Consider the following 22,958-nt stretch of genomic DNA (forward strand, 5'->3'; position numbering starts at 1 on the left):
GCAAGTGTATGTGTGGCTGTGTGTGTGTCTGGCGGTGGATATTCTGAGCATTGATGGTGTATGTGTGTGCATCAGGGTTTAATTGCGGTGTGCATAGAAACGAGTGTAATTAGCCAGCGCTCGCTTCCCTGCCGCCCGGCTAACAACCAGCATCCCCTCTGTGCTTGCTCTTTCTCTCTCTGCCTTTCTTCTTTGTCTCCCTCCCTCTCTCTCTTGTCTCATGCCTGTTGCCACAACGACAAGCCCCACTCCGCCATTGTTCCCCGCTGTTCTCCAAGAACAAAGGAGGAGGCTATTAGCTCCCTGAGAGAGGAGTGGTGGAAATGGAGGATAGGGATAGAGAAAAACAGAAAGGATTGCTGTAAGGGTGGGATGATGAGTGTGGGAGAGAATTGTTGAACAAGTAAGGGATGGAAAGAGATGGGCATGGAAAAAAGGGAGGAGAAGGAAGGGAAAGAAAAGCTAAAGAAAAAGTGAAAAAGACTTTCAGAGAATTAGAGGGGAAACAGATTAGAGGAGTAGAAAGGCTTGTAGGGTAGCTTGGTTGGCTTTTTTTCAGGAACGGGACTAAATAATGAAATTATTTAGTGAACCATACTTTTCCCAGCTATGCAGAGATTCATCCCATCTACCATTCTCTTCCCCTTTTCCTCTTTGCCCTTTATCAGTCCATTACAGCCAGAATTTAAGCATTTATGTGTTTGCTTGTACATGACACACATACACTTTTCACTTTTTTAAAAAAAAAAAAAAGACACTCATAGCTTTTGTGTCCTTGCTCCCCGTGTGTGTGTGTGTGTGTGTGTGTGTGTGTGTGTGTGTGTGTGTGTGTGTGTGTGTGTGTGTGTGTGTTCCCCGTGTGAGGGTTATTAGTAGCAAGTGTAGGCGGGTAATACGCTGTCTGTAATGCCGGCCATCTGAATGTTAACAGATTGTAACGCAGGACAGAAAGTGAATTTGGTTTCCCGAGGAAAATGGAGCAAATTACACTTTTATAGCTCTCTGCCACTATCCTTTGCTCTCGCCATTACTCACTGGGTGTAGCGAGAAAGAGAGAATGAGGAGAGGGAGAAAATGGGAGAACAAGTGATTGGGAAGATGTCCTTACTGTAGAAGACAGTTGAGGTGTTATGGTGAAACGCTATGGTTTATGGGGAAATGCAGGGGCAGCTTTTCACATAGTTGATAGCCTACCTCGTTGATAGGATCTGTTTTGTCCTTCTTATAGACAGTGCAACTCAGGGGGAAAAAAAAAAATTCTATTACCCCAGGAAAAGCTTAGATAATTGTCAACATATCTAATCCTAGTTGAAATTTACAATACCAGTCCCTTAATCCAAATCTACATGTACTAGGCTGTCATTTTGATTAGGATATCTACATGCGCTTCATATTCACAGCCTTTTCTTTCAAATCTAGTAAAATGTCATCACAGTTACAAGGGAAATGTGAGTGCTATGGTTAGTCAGACATTTCATTTTGTAATAGTGATGTAATGGCATGCAATCCCCACATGAATAGCTGTCATTTGAATTTATTACATGTACTATAATAGTTGACAGTGATTGACTGAGCGATGACAGCCACTAATTCTGTAGCAGTTTGAGCCTACACTCAGCAGCCACTTTTTTTTTTTTTTTAAGGTATACCTTGCTAGTACTGAGTTGGACCCACTTTAGCCTTCAGAGCTGTCCTCCTTTGTGGGCATACATTGGTGACCGTGGAGGTCATCAGAGTACAGCGATTTGAGCTTTGTGACATAGCTGCTTCTAGCAGGATAGCACACCATCAAGAGATGGGTATAACCTGGTTCTAAAAGGATGCTGATGATCATCAACAACACCACACATGTTCCAAAAACATGGCCCCCACACCACCACTATATTCTTTCCCTGTTATCTGAATGTTTCAGCAGAAACCAAGACTCAACAGGCAGAGCAATTTCTTCCAGTCTTCTGTTGTTTAATTTTGGTGAGCCTGTGCAAATTGTAGTCTGTTTCCTGTTCTTAGTGGCACCTGGTGTGGTTTCAGCTGCTGTAGCCCATCTGCTTCAAGGTTTCATGTGCTGTGCATTCAGATAAACTTTTCTACATACCTTGGTTATAAAGAATGGTTATTGGTCTTACTATTGCTTTCTCCAGGCAAAACCGTCTGGCCACTCTCCTCTGCCTTTTGGCTTCAACAAAGCATTTTCACCCAGAGAACTGCCCCTCACTGCATATATTTTATCTTTTTTGGGTCATTCTCTGTAAATCCTATACATGTTCCCAGTAGATCAGTAATTTTGGAAATATTCAAACCAGTTCGTCTGGCATCAAATATCATGCCACATCCCAAGTCACATAATTCTTCCAGTTTCGTATGCTTGATTTGAACTTGAAACAGGTTGTCTTGACCATGTCTATATGGCTAAATGCACTGAATTGCGCCATGTAATTGGCTGCTTAGATAATTGCGTTAACAAAGAGTTGAACAACTTTACCTAATGAGATGTTAGATGAATGTATGCATATAAATATTCAAAGTTATGCTTTCTGTTTGTAGTTCATATGCAGACAAAGTTCTGTTAAGCAGTCCTATTTGAGCAAGCCTTCTCTGCATGCAAGGCTGCACGGAGAGCAGTCAAGGTGCTGAATTAATGTAACCTCAAAACTGTCAGCCATCACTTTCTTTTTTTAAATTTTTCTATCCGAAAATTAAGTCTGAAAATAGATATCAGTTTTCACTATCAAGATATCTTGGCTTTACTGGAAAAATTGACCACTGGCAACAGAGGCGAAGTCAGCAGAGTAGCTTAGTGGTTCCCAGACTGATTATTATATTCAATAAGTTTTAGTCATTTGTGATCATTTTTTAACCTGACCTAGCATAACACAACAATGTAGGTGCATACAGCTACAAATTTCACAGTTAAATGCTGCACATATGTGTGAGAATATTTTTAAATGGGTTCAGCAGATATAGCCCTGCTGCATGGTGTGGCTAGCTGTGCAATATTAGGATTATAGCAACAAATGCTGAACATCTTTAAACAGTCAGACTGTTGGGGTGAATTTCACTTCTTTATAACATCTGACTGCAATGAAATCTGGAGGTTTTATTTTTCAGTAACCCTGGCTCTCCTCTATTGACCCTAGGTTGACTCAAAAGAACAGTTTAACTCATTAAATTTTGATTTCCTTTTAAGATTCACATCACTCAGTCGCCCTGACAGAATGCATATATTATCTTAATTCACTATTGGCTTTGGCCTGGCTTCTTGACACTGTTGAGTGTTTTTAAATTTTAAAGTTCATAGTAAAAGTTGAGCCACTTTGAAGTATGTATTTCCATGTTTATTGTACTGAAACACTTAATTTATTAGCTGATGGTTATTTTTAACATCAGTCAGGTCCAGCATGTTTAGAACCTTTTAAATTACATTGACATAATTTTACCTATATGGTCTAGGATGATTTCTGTTTTGATAGTGAGATTGGTTACATTGACGAGTTTCCTTCCTCTTTTTTTTTTTTTTTTTTGCTCTGCATCTGTGGAAGTAAGATATAAAAGTACTGAAGAGCTTAAGTGAAAAGCTACAAGATCATTCTTAAAGGCTCAGTGTTCTTATCAAGTCATGAAGTAACACTGAAGAGAGAAAGAAATTGCTTTTGATTTGAATTAAAGCAGAGCTTAGCTGAAACCCAATGAAACTGCAGTCAAGGTTGGCTCAAGGGCGGCGTTTTTACAGCCAGGCAATGAAAGTGTTAGTGTAGAAGCACACAAATATACGCACACATGTATACACTCTCATATGAGGATTCACCCGCCTGACCTGGCAGATCTGTTTCCCTCCAGTGGGAGAAGGGGAATATCTTTCCTGGAGATGTTAATTCTTAGCATCAAAAAAGATTGTGTTCCTTCCTTGTGGAAAGGAGAAATGATGGTGAAGTGTCTCCATCATTCACACCCCACCTGTCTTATTGTGCATATTTCTTTCCTACCTTGTTCCTACTCCCTCTTCCCTTCCTCCCGTATCTTTCTCTCTACCTCTTTCTTATTCTCCTATGCTCCTGCCATCTGCTTCCCTCCCTGAGCTGACATTTGCTGTCAGGCAGCCTTATTATTTTGTTCTTCACATTTCTGATTAGAATTCTATCGTTCTCTCTCTTTCTCTCCATCATGGTCCCTCTCCCTGTCTTTGTCTCTGTCCTCCTCTGTCCCTCCCTCTGGCCCTCCCCCACAAACATCTCACTCCAATAATGTTTCCATTCCTCCTCTTTCTCTCACTTTTTTCATTCCTTTGCCGCATTCAATTCAGCATAATCTAATTCAGTCTATCTCCCACCATCCCATCTTCCATTACACCTCTCATTTCTCACAGTTTCTCTCGTGTCTCACTCTGTTTTTAAAGGTCAGTTTCTCTCTCTCCCCCCCCCCCCCCCCCTCCCTCTCTCCTTTCTCCCCATAAAGTTCTTGCTGCAGTTGCTCCCAAGGACTCTGTCTCTAGCTTTTAATTATACTCTGTGGGCCCTCTACCCTCTCCCTGTAGAAACCTGCACACAAGCGAGTTTGTGCACCCACTGATACGCACAGAGGCAGAACGTGCTCACGCAGAGTAAACAAAAAAAAAAAAACCTTCACCATAATTTTTCCTGGTTTTAAGTCAAGAACCTTGTATATTCTCCCTTTTAAAAATACTTTTAATTTGATATTAGTTATTAAAAGCATGTTAGAAAATGTTATTTGAGAGGAGATTTATTATTGGGTTGTGAAAGTAAGCAGATATTTCGTCCATGCTGAGGTCCACTAAAGTAGCAGGAGTTCATCATACAACTGGACAGCAAAGGAGAAAGGAAAGGGTTGTCATGGTGATATGAATCCCTCGAGGGTATATTTTCCCCCCTCATTTACTCGCTCCACAAGTCTGCATCTTGTCCACTAGCTATATAATACTCTTTCCATCGTCCTTTTTCCATTTAATCTTACCATCTTTGTCTAACTACACCATTTCGTTACCTGCTTGTCATACTTTGCTCTATTTGTTTGTTGTCTTCACATCTCTCTCAGGCTTTTCCGTCTTGTTTTCTTAACGTCGTCTTTTTGTTCTCATCTTTCTTCTTGTTTCTTTTTGTCTCTCCTTTCTTCCGTCCCTGTGGTCCTCACCTCTTGTCCAGGCGTCAAGGGAGGGAGAAGCAGAGGAAGGAAAGGAATGCTAATTTTATCACCACAGTGACGGAGTGCAAAGGAGAGACAGAAAAAGAGAGAGAAAGAAAATGTCACTCGTCTGAGGAAATGAGATGGCCATTGCACTCTGTGTGTGTGTGTGTGTGTGTGTGTGTGTGTGTGTGTATGTGTCGGTGCGTGTCTCAACAGGAAAGATCAGGCTGACAGTCTGAGTGACATTTTGTGTATTTTTCCTCTGCTTTGTCTCACTCCCCTGCTGAGGAAATGATATATACGTATATTTGGATATATATGTGTGTATCTAAGTGTTCGTTTGTGTTTATGAGCGGGGGGCAAATGTAATGTAGGCATGTTATGCGTCTTATTTTTCAAACCAGCGCAAGACCTGTTTTCTACCCTTTTTGTTTTTCAACTCCATCATCTGTCTCTCTCACTTCTACTTCATTCCAGCGCTCCATCTTCACTCCTCACTCATGTCGGAAATGTAATCACGTTCAGGGGCTGCACTAAGGGAAGGAGTAGGAGCCGGGTGGGAGGGAAAGAGGGGGCCAAAAGAGAGAGTTTGAGGAGAATGTAGGGAAGAGGAAGAAAAAGCCATTGGTATGTGTACCCAATTACCACTCCAGCCAGCCCAAAGTCACCTTCGCAGACAACGGACTCACGCACTCTCAAAATAGCTACTTCCATCCCGCCTCCTCTATGTGTATGTATGTGTGTTTGTTACAGTCGTGATGAGGTAGACTGAATAATATCATGGCCTTCCTCTCATCCGTCAGCGCAAGGTTTATTACGAGTGTGTCATCCCTGTGCGTAATTGTAGGTGTGTGTGTTTGTGTGCGTGTGCGTGTGTGTAAGAATGTGGGTGAATGTGTGGGTGTGCCCTGTGTCTGATTGCACTAGCTGATTGAGTCCTAGCCCTGCAGATTTCAACCCAGGTCCTCATCGTCTGATTAGGTGGTGTGATGTGTGAGGAGTGTGTGTGTGTGTGTGAGAGAGAGAGAGAGAAACTTTAGCACAGCACTCTTTTACAGTGCCTATTGCTTTTTCTTTGAGTTTTGTAAGCTTATTCAGTTCACTTGTTTATATGTACGTGTGAATTGCTGTGCCTCGGTCTTTGTGAGGCACAAGTTGAGTTCTTGACACTTTTTGCAAAGTGCAAAGTAAAGGTTAGGATTTGGATTTATTGTTAATATCTGAACCTGGTCAAGATAAGTGTTAGAGGGTACAGGTTCAAGACATGGTTAACTTTCTCACTGAGGCCTGTAGGCAATGTGGGTTCTTACAAGCAAAGCAATGCAAAGGTCTGTGTGTGTGCCCTTGTTAACCGTGTCCTCGTTCCGCCTTGCCTCCTAATTAAGAGACCGTAGGCCTCCCAGCACTGCCTGCTATCCCACACTCCGCTGGGGCAGAAAAGGACAGGAACAGCACAAGAGAAGGAGAGCGGTAGAAAGGCTAGATGGAGAGAGAGGACAGAAAAATGAAAAAGCTATGTGTCAAAAATATTAAACTGAAAAAGAGTGATACATTTAGAAAGGAGGTGGAGGGAAACAAAAGAAGGATTTCTTGTGAGGGATTGAAAAGCCAGAGCTGATGAGGGAGCAAGTAATAGAAAGTGTAGAAATGTGGATTTGGTGAGAAGGGATAGTGTGGACTGATAGGGCGTTAGGCCTATACACATTCTCCATTTCCCTCGCTAAATTGATGCCAATCATTTCCATAACTGTCTGTGCATCACGTGTGTATGTGTGCAGTTTTCAAGTGGTAATCTATTCAATCTTATTCTTTACTTTCCATCTGTATAGGATCTTTCGCTCCATCGCTCCCCATCTTTTGCAATCACATCTGACTGACTCCTTGGAAATTAGTGTGCGTGCATTGATGTGCGCGTGTGTGTGCGCCCATATCTGTGGTTAGATACATTTTTGTATATCCTTGTATGCCTGCATGACTATCTGCCATTCTCTCTCCTCGCTCTTGTCAATATGTGGTGAGTGGTGAGATAGTGGGTTAAATTTTAATGGTGCTGCCATCTCTCAGTAGCTTCTGAAAGAGGGCCAATGCAGACTGACACACTCACTGAGCCGTGAGAAGAGACAAGATGGAGAGAGAGCGATAGCTTGCTAGACATAAACACACATGCTAGGTCACAAGTCCACTGTATAAACAACAGGTAGAAGGAAAAAGCACTACATTTTCTTTTTTCTTTTTTTTTCTTTTCTTTTCAATAATTTGCAGAGAAGTCTGCTGACTTCCTCTCCTTGGGTACTATTTTTTTTAAAGCACAACATTGCCCTTACTACTGCCATTGTAGAGACTGTGAACTCTAGAGCTCTAAATAATAAAACAAATCACCTCCAGGTGACCCTGGAGGTTGAAGCTCCCCAGTGCAGAAGATAATCTTTACATACGTTCACTTTAGAGAAGCTTTGATTCAGATTCAAAAGATGCATGATGAGTGTTAAGATTAATTCTTTTCCTGAATATGTCATCCTTGCCGTCAGTCATTTTTTTTTTTTTTTAGTTACAGAAGATCTAGAAAATTTCTCCACATGCAGTCACTCTAGGAATGTGTTGGCCGAGTAGAGAGTCCGGTCTCTGGTTATGTGTATGAATCTGTGAATTCAGTCCAGCAAACACTCATGCACATAAATACTCATAAACACTCTCTGAGCCATATTGTGTGTTATTTCTTGATTGTTTTCATTCACCCAGCCTCACATAGCTGTCTGATTGGCAACACGTCCCCTGATGGCTCACTAAGCACATAGAGGGATTAGGTGTGTACTTCTGTGAAATTTGTTTTTTGTTTGTGTCGTTGTGTGCATGCATGTGTGTCTTGCATTTCACCAGCCTCAGCTACAGCCAATTCCTGTGAGAGGCCAGCAGACAGATGTTCTAGGAGAGGATTTGCATGTCTATTTCTCTGTTTAAATATCTATTTCTCTTGTTTTGTTTATTTTGGGGGGTTGGGGATTTTTTTTCCCTCTCTTTTGGGGAGGGGTTAAAATGGATTTCACAAACTAAAAACCCTGCAGCACTCCAGTGGATCTTTGGTGAGATAGACTTTTCCCCAGGTTCCCACGCAGAAGTGGAGGTTGCCAGATCATAGTTGTCATCCCCCTCCAGCTACTTAGTTTGACTCTGATCCAGTGTTTTGATGTATTTCAAACACCTGCAGTAGTTTTCCTAAAGTGTGCGCAACAAAGAAAAAGGTTCACATACACAAATGCTAATAAGTGTTCGTTGCGTTCTTCACAGTATGAACTGCAATATATTTACCGTTATTTAAAAGGATTGAATAAAATGCACTAAATTCCAGGTCACTGCTGTTTGGGTTGTGTATTCAGAAAATATTCAGACCCCTTCACCTTTTACACACTTTGTTCTTTACAAATAATTTGCATTGGATTTTATGCAGCTTCTTCAATGGATATCACTCTACACTCAGTAATCCTTAATAGAAAAATAAAAACATGCTGCAGATGATTTAAAAATCAAACTGAAGGAAAAGAATTCAGACCCTGTTCTGCAGCAGGTAGAATAGTATTCAAGTGCACCATGCTAGTTAGGTCTCTGTTTGAGATGTTTAGACTTCTCAAACAGAGACAAACTAAACTTGTAAGACACAAGTTTAAATGTGTACGTAGGTAGGTGTGTGTGTGTGTGTGTGTGTGTGTGTGTGTGTGTGTGTCTTCACAGACTTGGCCTTCCAGACAAAGTGAGTAACAAGGAGCTGACCAAGAATATTGCAGTCTCTCTATGTAAGAAGTCTCTTACATAGAGTGGAGAACCTGCTAAAAGGACTTCCATATCTACAGTGCTAGGTCATTCAGGCCTAAAGTGGTTAGGTGAAAACCACTTGTTACTAGAAAGCTTAAAGTTAGCAAGTCCATATGCTGAGGAAAAAGGTTGTCTAATGTAAATAAAACAAAGAAAAATGACCTCTCTGAAATTGGGCAGTGCTCATCATCTGGGTTATAGTATTCCTCCAATGAAGAATTGTGGTGACATTTATATACTGTTTGGTTGCTTGTTAGTGGCATGGACAGGGAAAATAATCAGAACTGAAGGATGAATTCAGGCAAATACAAAGAGGCCTTTAATTTAAAAAACAAATCAGCTAAGATTGAAATTACATTTCACCATAACCTGTGATACTGGCCCAAAGCAAACATCCAAGATGAATGTGGAGTGGCTTCTTGAGAAGTCTCTGACTGTACTTTAGTTTGCCATTCAAACCCTAAACCAGTCCAAAATATTTATGGAGGAACCTGAAAATCTTATTTCACAGTTGCTTCTTATTTTTGCAGACTTATCTCTGAGAAGTTTTTGTTGAGGCTAAAATACTGAAGGTTTGAATGCTTTGTACATGAATGTGAGATTTAAGTTTTGAGTTTACTATAAATAAGACAAAAAATATTTTTATTTTATTTTTATTGAATGTAGATTGATGCGCTAAAAAGGGGTCTGGTTATTTTCTCAATCATGCATATGGAGATGACTATTTTTCCACTGTGTTAATCATGAGAATTGTGACAGTCTTTCTCGAACTGGGATCTTTATTCGTATTCCATTGACAATATCGCTTTCTTTCTCCCCATTCTTCCATCTCATGTTTTTCCCCACACTCTTCCCCCACAGTACTGTTTCCTTTCGCAATTGCTTGACTTTGTTACTCATCTCCTTTATCTCTCCTCAAGTACTGCTCTTCACATCTTTTCCACTTTTCATTTTCTTTACTTTTTCTCTCCTTGCCTCTCCTCTGTCATTGTTTCCTCGGCTTGATCATGTTAATATGTTGGCTGGGAAAGAAAAAATCGTGACAGACACCAAAAAATAACCCAATTTTTTTTGCCTCGAGACAGACACTCAAGTGTGTGTGTGCATATGCGCATATGTCCTGCAAGCGGTGGCTGACATTAGAAAAGGCAAAATTCCTTACTCCTTTTCAGCCCCCTCATTGTGCCTTGCTCGAGGGATAATTAGATCTAGCAGAACTGGCGCTCGTCGTCCTCTTTGCCACATTTGTGTGCCTTTTATATACATATTTGTCTGAACATGCTCCTATGTGCGTGTGCATGTGTGTGCTAGTCTTTTCACCATGTGGTCTAGTCACAATTACTAATCAGGCCTCTAGGCCTTGCCTGCAGAGACCAAGAGAAGGCGACAAGGGAGGAAGGGTGGGCCAGTGATTGAGTGCTTTCCTTTGTCCTCATCACTGAAGCAGAGATAAAGATGAGTAAAGGGATGGATGGTTGGAGACGAGAGGACAGAACTTGGGGATTAACAGGATGAGTGTGTGCACCAGCACAGTTATGCGCTTTTAACTGTCCTCCATGGCATGACACCGTGTAGACCTCCATTTTTCTCTGTCCTCCTTTCATCTGTTTTGCTTTGCATAAGTCTGAACCGCTTGTATTCATAAAGTGCCTCTCTATCACGTACTCATGCTCCTTTTTTTCCCTCCTTTTTCTTGCTCCTTCTTGCTCCCAGTCTGCTATCTTTCCATAAGGTAATAATGAATATTTGAGTTCTGACAGGAGTGCAGTACCTAATCCTTTTTGCCCGGGGCAGAATACGCCTCATGGGGTGCATGTGTGTTAGAGTTCATCTAACTTTTTAATTGAGATAGAAACCCAATTTTTAAGTTTCCATTTCTACCGCTATGCTCATATAAATGAGACTTGCACTGCATGGCCGTGCATATATGATAGTAGCGGTCTAGATGGGCAGAAATGCCAGTACATTAGGAAGGCCACTGGCACTGTACAGAGAGTAACATTAAGCTCCAAGACTTCTGTCTAAGCTTCAGTATCTACGAGCAAGAGCTTGTGAATCCTTTGTTCAGAACAGCTTAGATTTGGGCGTAAATTATTTCTGTACTGGAAATGATGTAGTATTAAATTATTAGCTCTTCTTCATTTCTGCTCCTCGACTATATTGCGAATGAGAGGCTGTCCAACCTCCACAGATAGCTGTCTCTAGAGTCACTAATCTTGCCTGTCAGCCCTATACACATGGATATGAACAGTGACTGCAAATGTCACTGCATGCCATCCACAACACTAGGAACAAGGTTGAGAGTTGATTGATACCCAGCATAGAAGCGAGCCTGCTTAATGATGTAATTCACTTTGCTCTCCGTAGAGGGAGCACTGTGCTGTGAAGGCCAGTGTAGCATCAAGGACATTCACACTGTGAATAACAAACACCAAAGCACCACACAGGCTGCCAGAGTAACACAAAAAACTACTTGCATACCCAGTGAGTTACTCAGTTAGTCAGACACACACAGGTGGTTTGTGACTTTAAACAATGAAGCTTTTGTGTTCTCCAGTTGTGTATTTGTACAACATTTGAGGCTCAGGTGTGATGGGTGGCTCAAGGTCGCATTGTCATCATCTTTGTCTTTTAAACTTCTTTCCTTCTCGCTCTCTCTCCTTCATTTGCTCTCTCATCGTCTCAGTTTTCACACCTTTATTTGCTCTCGCTCTTTTCTGATTTGATTTTCTTCTCCCCTTTACACTCTGTAGCTCCCCTACACTCCCTCTCTCTCTCCTCCTTGTAATTAGCTGGTGTAATTGCAGTAGTAAATCTTTTCTGATGTCCCAAGGAGACTGGCTGATATAGGACTGATTTAATAAGCACACCATAGCAGCTCACCTCTCTCTGTGCGTGAGTGTGTGTTTGTTGGGTGGGGGGGAGCTCTGTCTGTGTCCTCTGTTATTTGCTATGGGGATTTATTGGCTCTTTGTGTGGTTTCAGCAAGTGTGAATTCGAGTTCAAGGTAGTGCTGTGTCGGTGTGTCGAATGTAGTGCACCTTATCAGCAATGCAGGCAGCGTACTGTGTGTGTGTGTGTGTGTGTGAGAGACAGAGAGAGAGAAAGAGTGTGTCTCATTACGTGCCATGTGTGCGTCATCACCAAAGACCTTCATGGCCAGAAGAGCACAGAGAGGTCAGATTGGCCCTAAGAGAACAACATTACCACGCAAACCCACACGTACAGATCCAATGACCACACTCACAGACACGTGTTTTGTACGCTTTCCATCGTCACATACACATAAAACAAAGCAGTATGTTCTTTCTTTCAGCATTTCCTCCTTCTTTGTCCACAAACACATTCATTAACATGCACAAATACACAACTTGGACAGAGTGCGAAGGTAATAAACAGTGTAGCCAGCTGGATGCAGAGGTTTGCCAGCCTTTTGTCATCAAGCTGCAGTTCACCAAGTACACCAATGGAGGGCACTGTGACTCCATGAATAAATCCTGGCCTCACTGAAGGAATCAGACTTTTAGCCTCCATACTCTACATTGTAATTTAAAAAAATTACTTTTAATTAATCCAAGAATTAAAATGAAAAAAATACAGATGCGATTATGGTGCTTTCTGCTTCGTGCAGATATTCAAAATTAACTGTTCCAGCTGTGAACTCACCAAGTTATTCTAGTTTAAAACCTAATGAGGTATATGAAAATATCATTTTGTCCCTCTTGTCCAATTTAAAAGCAGAAAATATTTAGAATTTGTGGAGAATTTAAAAAAAAAAACAAAAAAAAACCCTGTTTTCCTGCTGTTATTCTGACAAAGACCCCTTGTTTTAAAATTGATGTCATAAATGTTTAAAAAGTTAAAGGTGTTGTAAAAAATTATCATTTGTTAAAAGCAACTAGTTAAAAGCAATAAATGAGAAAATTGTTTGAACTTAAATATACAATGTTCTTCAGCTAACAGGAAGTAAGAGGATGTTGTGAAGTGAAACGGACATTAATAAAATTGAGGCCATGCAAGTTGTCTGTTTTTGTTTAAATGTTTGTAAAGTTTGAGCCAGTGGGTCATTTCTAATGACCAAATATTAAATGGATAGTTTGGGGATTTTTATGAATTTTTTAGTCATAAAAACAGTGTTTTGTAGTGTTTCTAAAGCAAATATTGAATGATAGGAATTATTTCAAAAATCTCAGTTGTAGTTGCAGCATTCATGCACCAGGGGAGCGCAAGGGAGCACAGTCTTAGCCCCTCCCACATGCCCTCCCTCTGGATTCTGGCCCTGCCCACATCCTGCCTTGCTCCCCCCTCCTCACTGCCCCACCCTGCCATCTGGTCCTTTTCACACAATTGTGCAAGCACACACACACATACACACAGTCAGGAATTTTTTTCTCCTCATTTCCTTTCACAGTGAAAAACAGGATGAAGGGGCTCTTTCAGACCCAAGGTTACCGTGGAAACCCCCTTATTCTTCTTCTGTCAAACACTCTTACATTGTAACACACACTCTTATGTAGAAAGTGACAGAATGTGGGACATTTAAAGTTTAAAGGGACCATGGCTACAGCTGTCCATCTGTCTGCCATAGTTTTGGCTTTGTTTACTTTAGACAAAGAACTTTATGCTCCCTCCTCATGTTTTTCTTCTTTGTCTCATTTTTATTTTGACTAGTTTAGCGTTATGTAAGTAAACTTCTTAAGCTAAAAACATAATGTTCTCATTACGTTTGCCTGTAATACATTCAGTCTTTGTTGATGTTAGAGGTTGGCAGAAGATCTGTTTTTAGTTCTTTCTCTGGAGCATTTTCAGCAACTTTTTCCAGCAGAACCACTCAACTCAGATGTTGATGTTGAAACTATACTCCCTCTCTTCTGTTCCACTTTATTTGATCTCCAGCAGCCCTGGAATGCTAAATGGAAAAAAAAAAAAACACTTTTGTTTGAAGCTATATAAAGTTAATGTTTTCTATCTCACCACCAGAGGGACTATGAAAAATAGTCTTGATGCCACAAATATACAATGGAGCACATCATCTGAAAGCTTTTAGTGGGTTAAAAATAAACGCCAGCACTCCACAAACAGGGAGTGGTGATGATAGGATGAATAGACCACATGAAAAGACTGAAAAGGCGATAGTAAAGAGAAGAGGCTATGCTTTCTGAGAGTGGGCTAAAGCTATTCTTTGAGTTGAAGCTAAAGGGATCAAAGTGTACTTGATTCTTTTTCCTTTCTTTGATTCTCTCTATTCCTACTAAGCTTGATCTTTTTCCTTCATTTGATCTTTTTTGCTTTTTTAAAAAATATATATATATATATATTCTCCCTATCCTACTCTGGCTACTCGACACCATCTCCACTACAAATTTTCTCCTTTTAAGGAGTGAGGGATGAAGTAGAAGGGAATAGGAAGGGGTGGTGAAGTAGACACTCAGGTCTGCTGACTGATAACAGACTTCCCTTTGTGTAGCTCCGGTCAGACAGACACATACACAGACACTTAGTTACATATTGACAAAGACCGCAGCATGACTTGGATTCTCATGATCCTCAGTACTCTTTCTTTAGTTTCTCTCATCCCCCACCTTTCTGCTTTTTCCCCCTTCCCACTTAATTAGAAACAGAAGTCAGAAATGGAAGAATGTCTTTTCATTGCACATGTGTGTTTGTGCACGCACATGCGCACACACACACCACAGCTTTTCCTGGAACTCTCCCCCCTTGTCTCCCCAACAGCTGCTTGGCACTGACAGATGATGAGAAAAAAGCGCGTGTGTGTGTGTGTGTGTGTGTGCGTGTGCGTGCGTGCGTGCGTGCGTGCAATTGGTGGTAGTGTTTTGTTTCCAGAAAAGAGTCCTTCTGTGTATCAGGGTTTTAACAAAAAGGCAGCTGGGACAATAAAACATGTGGATGTTAAGATGTCAGTATTCCACAACTGCGTACATGTGGCTTGTGTATGTTTGTGTGCCTAGTCACACATGTGTGTTCTGCCCCAGTCATCTCCTTTCCTCCCCCACAATGACTAAGAGTAGCACGATGCAGTGCTCCATAGCAACCACTAGAGGTGCCATCTGCTCATAAATGAAAAGAGTGGGCTGTGTCTGTGGAAACCTATGAGCAGCCATTTTACAATGTGAACACCAGACCCCATTTTATGAATCAGCCATGATGTCAACATAGCCAGGAGTGATTCTATTGGCTAGAGCGCAGCTGGCACTGAAGCACTGTAGATTTCCACATGCACAAAGACACATGCTCCCTCACTGAGTCTCTGCTGCTCCCAAAGACACACACACACACACACACACACACACTGACCTCGTGACATGATGCTGCTACCAGGTCACTCATCTTTTTCCAAACCGAGCTGTTTAGGTTACTATCCAGGGATTTGATGTTGGGCTTTAAGCATTATCTTAATTTCTTCCATTTTTAGATGGCATATCTTGAATACGTGAATTATTTCCTGTCACTGTCAGTTTCCTTGTTTGTCTCTCTGATGATGTTTATTTGTATAAGCTTGCAACTTCCTTTCTTTATAACATGTCAGCTGTGACTTGCTCTTTGTGTTTGTGCAAGACAGTCATTTCCGCTCAGATGTCCTGATGGATTTTCCTATCCTGTGTGTATCTGTGATTCCTGGCTTCCTGCTTTGGTTTCCTGGCCTCAGCAGGGACTAGTAATGAAACACTGAACATGCAGTAGTACTGCTGGTGGCAGTGAAACACACAACTGAATATACTGATATAATGCAAACTATATGAAAACACACATAAACAAACTTACAAAGTCGAAGCCTAAGATACAAATGGTGGTTGACCACCAGTAGGGAGTTTCATAAAGCTGAAGCTAATACTGAAAGAAACAATGGGCCCTTTTAAGGCCGCAGTCAACTGAACTGACTGTTCTGTGTATATCTGTGCGTCCTGAATGAGTGGCTAAACTGAGAGATGAGGAGCTCATTAGGAGCCTGGCTCATTAACAGCCTGCTTGGCTGATAGGTGTCTCACATCGAGACAAAGTACTGTTTGACTGGACATATGGATGAGTGGACAGATGAAGGAAAGAACTGTGAAGCTGTTGTTGTTGTCGCCGTTGTCTGTGTGGAGAATAGATTACAGTGCTGCTGTTTAACCAAAGTCATCTTTTGCTTTTCTAATAAACTGCACTTGAAGGTAAACACTCTTGTATGATACGGTGGAATCACTGAGGAAATTAAGAAATTAGACTGCATATACAGTAGGGGTAGGGTAGGTAACGGAATGGAACTGAAAATAGATTTTACTAACACACTGCATCAGGTCATCTTTAGGCAGTTGAAGCGGGTAGTCTGCTTATGATGAAAGGTTTTTTTGTATTGTTTGCCGTAAAAGGAAGTACTCACCCTGTATGTCATGCCAGCACCATTGTTGACTTTTTGCAGTAGCTTCTTTTTGTATATGTGTGGAGTTCTTGTATCTCAGCTTTACAAAGATGAGGCAAAGATGCAGCTATGGATGGGCTGATAAGTCTCAAATTGTGATTTAATTGGAAAAGATAAACTCAGGGTTATTTAAACAATATAATGAGATACAAGTTGCTTATAAATATAAGTATTTAGCTTGGATCGTGACGTGCAGTAAATCAAGTACAAGTGGTTAGATATTGATGGAAACAACAGTTGTGACATCCGGATCTCTGCTGACCCTAATGTGCCTGGCTATGTGTACAGTGGGCTGCTATGTGGTCAAATCCGTGTTCATCATTCACTCTTCATTCTAATCTAGTTCACATCCTCCCCCACACTCTGACACATCCTTACAGTCACAATCCTGACCTTGTCAAAATAAGTTAATGAAAAATGCCTCTGCTGAGTGTGAGAGTGTGCAATAGATGGGTGTGTCTATGTGCAGCGTGGTGAATCCAAACTTCAAATGCCTTACAGCGAACAACTGTCTGACCATATTTAAAAGGCCCACACACTCCAGGGACATGTTTCCCCTGGTGCTACAGCCATTTCATGTTAGTTCATGTGTACCCCAAACCACTGATGTGATATTCCTGACACCTCCATGACACCATACAGTTTGGAGAAAATGAAAAAAGTAAAAGCTGTGCCAAGTCTGTCAGTTTTTATAGCCATCACATGTGCCCTCTGTCTGTCAATCTAATCCACTTCTTTCTGTCTTTTAACCCACTAATTTCACTACTCTTTTTTTCCGCAGTGTTATTTCTGTATAAGTGTACAAGTCATTTAAAATTATGAAAGATAACAAGAAGTTAATTTTGTTACAAAGGCTCCTCTTTTTGCTTTCTGTAAGTGAATATAAAGTTTCCCTCGTCTCTGTCCACCTCTACAGCTAAAAAGGAGCAGGATGGTGGGGATGAAAAGAAACAGGCGCAGAAGAAGAAGGTGAAAGAGCTGAAGGTTCTTGACACAAAGTCTTCACAGAATCTCTGTAAGTCCACTATCCTGATAAGACTATATTAATGACCTTGCTTTTTATGCATAAAAATGGGCCATAAGTAAGTCATGCTTCTTGTGTTTTCTCATGAAGCTATTTTCCTGGGATCGTTCCGTATCCCTTATGAGGAGATCAAGAATGCCATCCTGCAGGTTAATGAGAAGGTCCTCACAGAGTCCATGGTTCAGGTATTGACTGAGTGTTGTGTTGCATCTGTTCATTTGTATTATGAAATAAAATATAGTTATTTGATAAAAAGGATTTTCTCTTTCCTTTATTCCTGTGTGTTACCTCTCGTACTAGATTTATAGGTTTAATGTGTTTGACTGTCTGTAGAATAAGTGAAAAAATGAACTGGATGATAGTGTGTGCTTCATCTAGACTTTTATTTCATAGTGCCTGTTTTGTTGATGATTTTCAGCAAAATGACATTTTTATTTAACTTTATAAAACTTTCAGTTACCCTGAAGTCATGTTGAGATCCTTATGACATAGTAAATAAAAATCCAACATTTTCAAGCTTCTTCATGTAAGTGTCTTCCAGTATAAATTTCTCTCATTGTCACTTAGAACCTGATCAAGCAACTGCCAGGACCAGACCAGCTGGGTGTCCTGGCAGAAATGAAGGATGAATACGATGACTTGGCTGAGTCTGAACAGTTTGGAGTAGTGGTAAGGAAACTTGCATATACATGTGCAAATGAAAGCGCAGGAAAAAAATAGACACTTCTCTTTCATAAGATGGTTATTGTTGAATTGTCAGCTGACTTGAAGCTAACCAACCACAAACTTGTTGTGGTGTCAGTATGAGTTGTAAAAAGTGTTGAGATGGTTCGTTTTCTAAGATGGTTTGTCAGTAAATTAGACACACAGAATGTCCTCATGCTGTTAAACAAAGGAGCTTTGTTCAACTGTAGATTTCGGTAATAGATGAACTCACTGCACTTACCCACAACTGCATGCTCTCAGACACGTGCACGCACACACACACTGTCACACACTCACTGTAGCAACAAACAGGGAATGGTCTCGTATGCCCCTCTCTTCTTTTTCCAGATGTCCGGTGTGAAGCGGTTGATGCCACGGCTTCAGGCCATCTTGTTCAAGCTGCAGTTTGAGGAACAGCTGAACAACATCAAGCCAGATGTGGTGTCTGTGACAGCAGCTTGCGAAGAGCTTAGGAAAAGTGAGACATTCGCCAGGTTGCTGCAGATCATCCTCCTTGTTGGGAATTATATGAATTCTGGCTCTCGCAATGGAGCAGCATTCGGCTTCTCCATATCATACCTGTGCAAGGTGAAGTGAAGGGGGATCATATGACACACACACCCACAATAAAAACTGAATGAATCTACTGAAAATCCTGTATGTAACTGGAGAAATACTGACATTTTGTTTTGTTTTGTTTGGCTTTTTTTTTGTTTTGTTTTTTTTGTTTTTTTTAATATTGGTGTCAAATACAGGATATATACCGCTATTACTAGCATAAAGACTTGACATAGTAAATTCTTCATCTTTAAATATTGCTACACTAAGTGTATAAACACTATACTGTACTTATAGTAGTACTTTTATCACATTTTTAATAATAGGAACTGGGCAATAAAAGCCCAGTCAAAATGTACATTCAGGATTGGAAACTATTCACACTTATGTTGACATTGTACCCTTTTTAAATAAATCTTTCTTCTAATTAGCTTCGTGACACCAAATCAGCTGATCTGAAACAGACACTGCTCCATTTCCTTGCTGACGTGTGCCAGGAGCAGTATCCTGATGTCATGAGCTTTACAGATGAGCTCATTCATGTCGAAAAGGCCAGCAGAGGTGCGTGGGACATGTAACCCATATTATACATATTATTTTAATCTTGTAATGCAGATCTTCTTTAAATAAAGAGTGCTTATATTGTTTCAGCAAATAGCACACCGTACCCGAGATCTATTTATTGCTCTTATTCACTGTGTCAGTCACTTCAAGTCAATACCAATATGACAAGCTTCATCTGTGGGTGCTTACCAATGACAACATTTTCCTTGTCCATGGCAGTTTCTGCAGAGACAATTCAGAAGAACCTAGAAATGATGGGCCGTCAGATCAAGAGCCTGGAGAAAGATCTGGAAACCTTTCCTCCTCCACAAAATGATAAGGACCTGTTCGCGGAGAAGATGTCGATATCCTTTCTATTCAGCTATTAAATATAATTGCTCAGTTGGCCTCATTTAGTTACTGAGTTGTTTTGTTTTGTTTTTTTTAAGAAATCAATGGAAATGTCATGTCATGATGACAGTGCTTTTTGTGTGTTTTCTTGTGTTTGAATGACACTCCTGTGTGCCTTAACACAATGTATTTACAGCTTTGTGAGCCATGCCCAAGAACAGTATGAGAAACTGGATCTGATGCACAAGAATATGGAAAAGCAATACAGTGATCTGGGAGACTATTTTGTCTTTGACCCGAAAAAGATCTCTGTCGAGGAATTATTTGGGGATCTCAACAACTTCAAAAACATGTTCCAGGTGTGTATGTGTAAGTCTAAATGAGTAAGTAAGTAAAAACAAGATTGTTATGGTTTTCAGTCTTTTCTTACCAGCCTACAAAATGAATGTATGTATTACAAACAAAATTAAACACAAGTTCAGTTGCAAATAATGTAATGCATCAAAGGCAAATATCAAAAGGATTGACTGTACATCTGACTGTGTTGACAAAATAATGAGTCACTCCATTATATTATCTGTTTAAACATTAACTGTAATTTTACCATTTGGGAGGGCTCCACCTTAGATAACTTGTTTTGCCAGTTATAAAGAATAACGGCCAGTACTGGTTTTGAAGTTTTGTGTACAAAACTTCATCCATCATATCCATCATACATGGGTTGCTTTATTCACGTTTACTCTTTCAATATATGTAAGATATTCTTAAACGATTTCTGTGTTGAATTTATGTAGCTAGACCTTGTCATATTTTCTAATTCTTTACCCAACAGCAAGCAGTGAAGGAGAATCAGAAAAGGAAGGAGGCTGAAGAGAAGATCAAGAGGGCCAAGCTGGCGAGAGAGAAAGCAGAAAAGGAAAAAGAGGAGAAACTTAAGAAGAACCAGTTCCCTGACATCAACGCAGGTCACCTTTGCTGCATCCTATATATTTATGTGCATGACAATGAACTGGAGAGACACTTGCCACGTCTCTTCCTTTGCATTCCCCTCAGATTCCTGTTGGGGGCAGTCAGAGTCCACACATCTGTGGGGTGTGTGTGTGTGTGTGTGTGTGTGTGTGTGTGTGTGTGTGAAAGAGCAACCCAGCCCATTTATTGACCGAAGTTAATCTAATGTTGATGACCTGTTTTAAAGTAAGCAAGAAACAATGATGCTCCACATAAACTGAGGACAGCATGGAAGTGCCTGACCTCTTTTCACTCCTCCAGTAATCATGAAATTTTCCACCCTCAAAAGAAAACAGAAATGGCTCACAACTCTCCTTATCAGGAAAAAAACATGTTTCCACTCTTCTGATAATGCTATTACACTTTAAAAATTGCTAGTAGCATTGTTGTTCCCTTTAACAAACACATGCATTCTGACTCTCTCATCCCTGTCTACACAGTAAGCACTCAAATCCTGCCTTGGAGACGCATATTTATACACAGAGACTTTTTCCCCCTTCTCTCAGTCTGTGACCTACTTTCAGTGCATTCCTCCTCTCTCTGGCTCCACTTTGGTTCTGCAGAGCCCCTGCTTTTTCACTGTAGAAATGTGCTATAGCCTTGGTGCTCTCAAGTGTGTGTGTGTGTGTGTGTGTGTGTGTGTGTGTGTTACAAATTACTGTGTCATTTTGTTGTGAATGTTTTTGTTTTGCTTTGCCATGTGTTGAAGAAACATTGTACTGGCCAAAATATGTGTGTGTGATGGCTTTTCAAACTCTTACAAAAAGTCTTTCTGGGCTTTCTTCTAGTAGTGCATGTTCCAGCTGGCTTCTTTTCTCTTCTCCCTTTCTTGCTTTTATTTTACCACTGCCAGGTTTTCCCCTTTAGCTCCCCTTTTGTATGCAGTTCATTTAAAGGGCAGTTCAAGCCACCAAAACTCCATTTAGAAAATTCTGCCTCAGTGTTTAAAGTATGGAAGATATATAACAGAAAGTAAAGTTTCATATTCAGCCTCTCGGGACGTGCACACATGGAACATAATAGTGCTTCAAAGATTAGTGTCTGTGTGCACACATTTAGTGGACAGTGATCATTTACATACAGGTGGCATATTTGACTGTCCTGTAGCCTGGAGTCGTTCTACACCCCCTATTTGAATTTAACCACACACAAATTTGGCACACACACCCACCTGGTCTTTGTTCTGTATTTGTTTATAACCCTCATACTGGCTGCTATACAATGGCTGTTTTCAGCAGCTGTGCTTTCACACGCTGACATGTTCCTGGTTCCCTTTTTTCTGTCTCTCACGAATCTGCTTGCATACCCTTACTATCTCATGAATTCTCTGAATGTTCCTTTGACTTTCTGTCTCTGTAAACATATAATACCAGTTGTTGGTTAAACCCTGGAAGGTCAGTGTGTGTTTGCAGTTTGTGGCCTTGCCATTCCCATGTGAGTGAGACTTAGTGGAGTCTCAGTTTGCACATATTCTAAGCATGTGATGCTAGTTACTGTGTATAAATCATTTTGAGATTCTTTGGAAATCACTACATGTCGTTTTTTTAAATAATTGACTCATTAAGTGCTTGACTTGCCTTTTCTGACTCTCATAGAAAATATAAATACAGCAGTCAGTATACTAAACTGGCAGAGTTGCCACACCCAGTACTTGACATTCCAAGCTTTTTAGATTTTTGCTCTAATTTTATCTGTTAAATACAGTCTACTACTATCCCTGGGCCATCTTTGGCTATACGCCAAAGCTTGCTGCTACTATTCCTTATTTCTACAGCTAGGTGTCAGTACAGTCTGTAAAAGAATACCTGAGACTGTTTTTATCTATGTGGCAAAGGGTGTTTGCATGTCTGGTTTATCCTCACATAGATGCTTGTATGGGAACTACCACTGGGAGTGCCCGTGCTCCACACAGAGAGCAAGTGAGGAAACAGTAGTGTGGGGGAGGGTAGAGGAAGGAGGATAGTAGGGCAGCAGATGCTCTGGTGGGGATTAGACTGCTGTTGTCTCTTAGAAAAGGGGGTTAGAGGAGAAAGGTGCAAGCCACAAGAGCGGATGAGACGGGATAAGCCTGAGTTGCCTGATGTCTTCACTGCAGGTGACTGTGAAAAATGGAGAGAATCATGGCACATTAGAAAAACATTAGAAAAAAGATCTCTCCACTCACTGATTTTCTTTAACATGCTGTCATCTGCGCGTTTGTCATCATCAACAGCTAAATGTTTCCAATTCTATTTTCATTTGTTGTTGTGTGAACATCCATTAGGGGTGCTATTGATCTACACAAGATTATATGCTGTGGTGACGGAGCTGTATTTGTGTGTGCGTGTGAGAGACGTGAGACGTGTCAGAGCGTGTGCGCATTTATTGCAAATCGGATCCAAAGAGACATCTTTAAGAGCTCAC

At 40.7% G+C, this 22,958-nt stretch overlaps 1 protein-coding gene across 1 annotated transcript in view; it reads left to right on the plus strand.

The window, feature by feature from the left end:
* The window catches only part of diaph1 (diaphanous related formin 1), a 95,468-nt gene that overhangs the window by 60,570 nt on the left and 11,940 nt on the right, over window positions 1-22,958 (plus strand). The window contains 8 exon segments of the mRNA XM_013271015.3: window positions 17,283-17,381; window positions 17,481-17,575; window positions 17,958-18,059; window positions 18,444-18,683; window positions 19,085-19,214; window positions 19,437-19,561; window positions 19,742-19,906; window positions 20,380-20,512. Coding sequence (XP_013126469.2) covers window positions 17,283-17,381; window positions 17,481-17,575; window positions 17,958-18,059; window positions 18,444-18,683; window positions 19,085-19,214; window positions 19,437-19,561; window positions 19,742-19,906; window positions 20,380-20,512 — 1,089 coding nt within the window.

Source organism: Oreochromis niloticus, linkage group LG2 (assembly GCF_001858045.2).
Source record: "Oreochromis niloticus isolate F11D_XX linkage group LG2, O_niloticus_UMD_NMBU, whole genome shotgun sequence".
Taxonomy (NCBI): Eukaryota; Metazoa; Chordata; class Actinopteri; order Cichliformes; family Cichlidae; genus Oreochromis; species Oreochromis niloticus.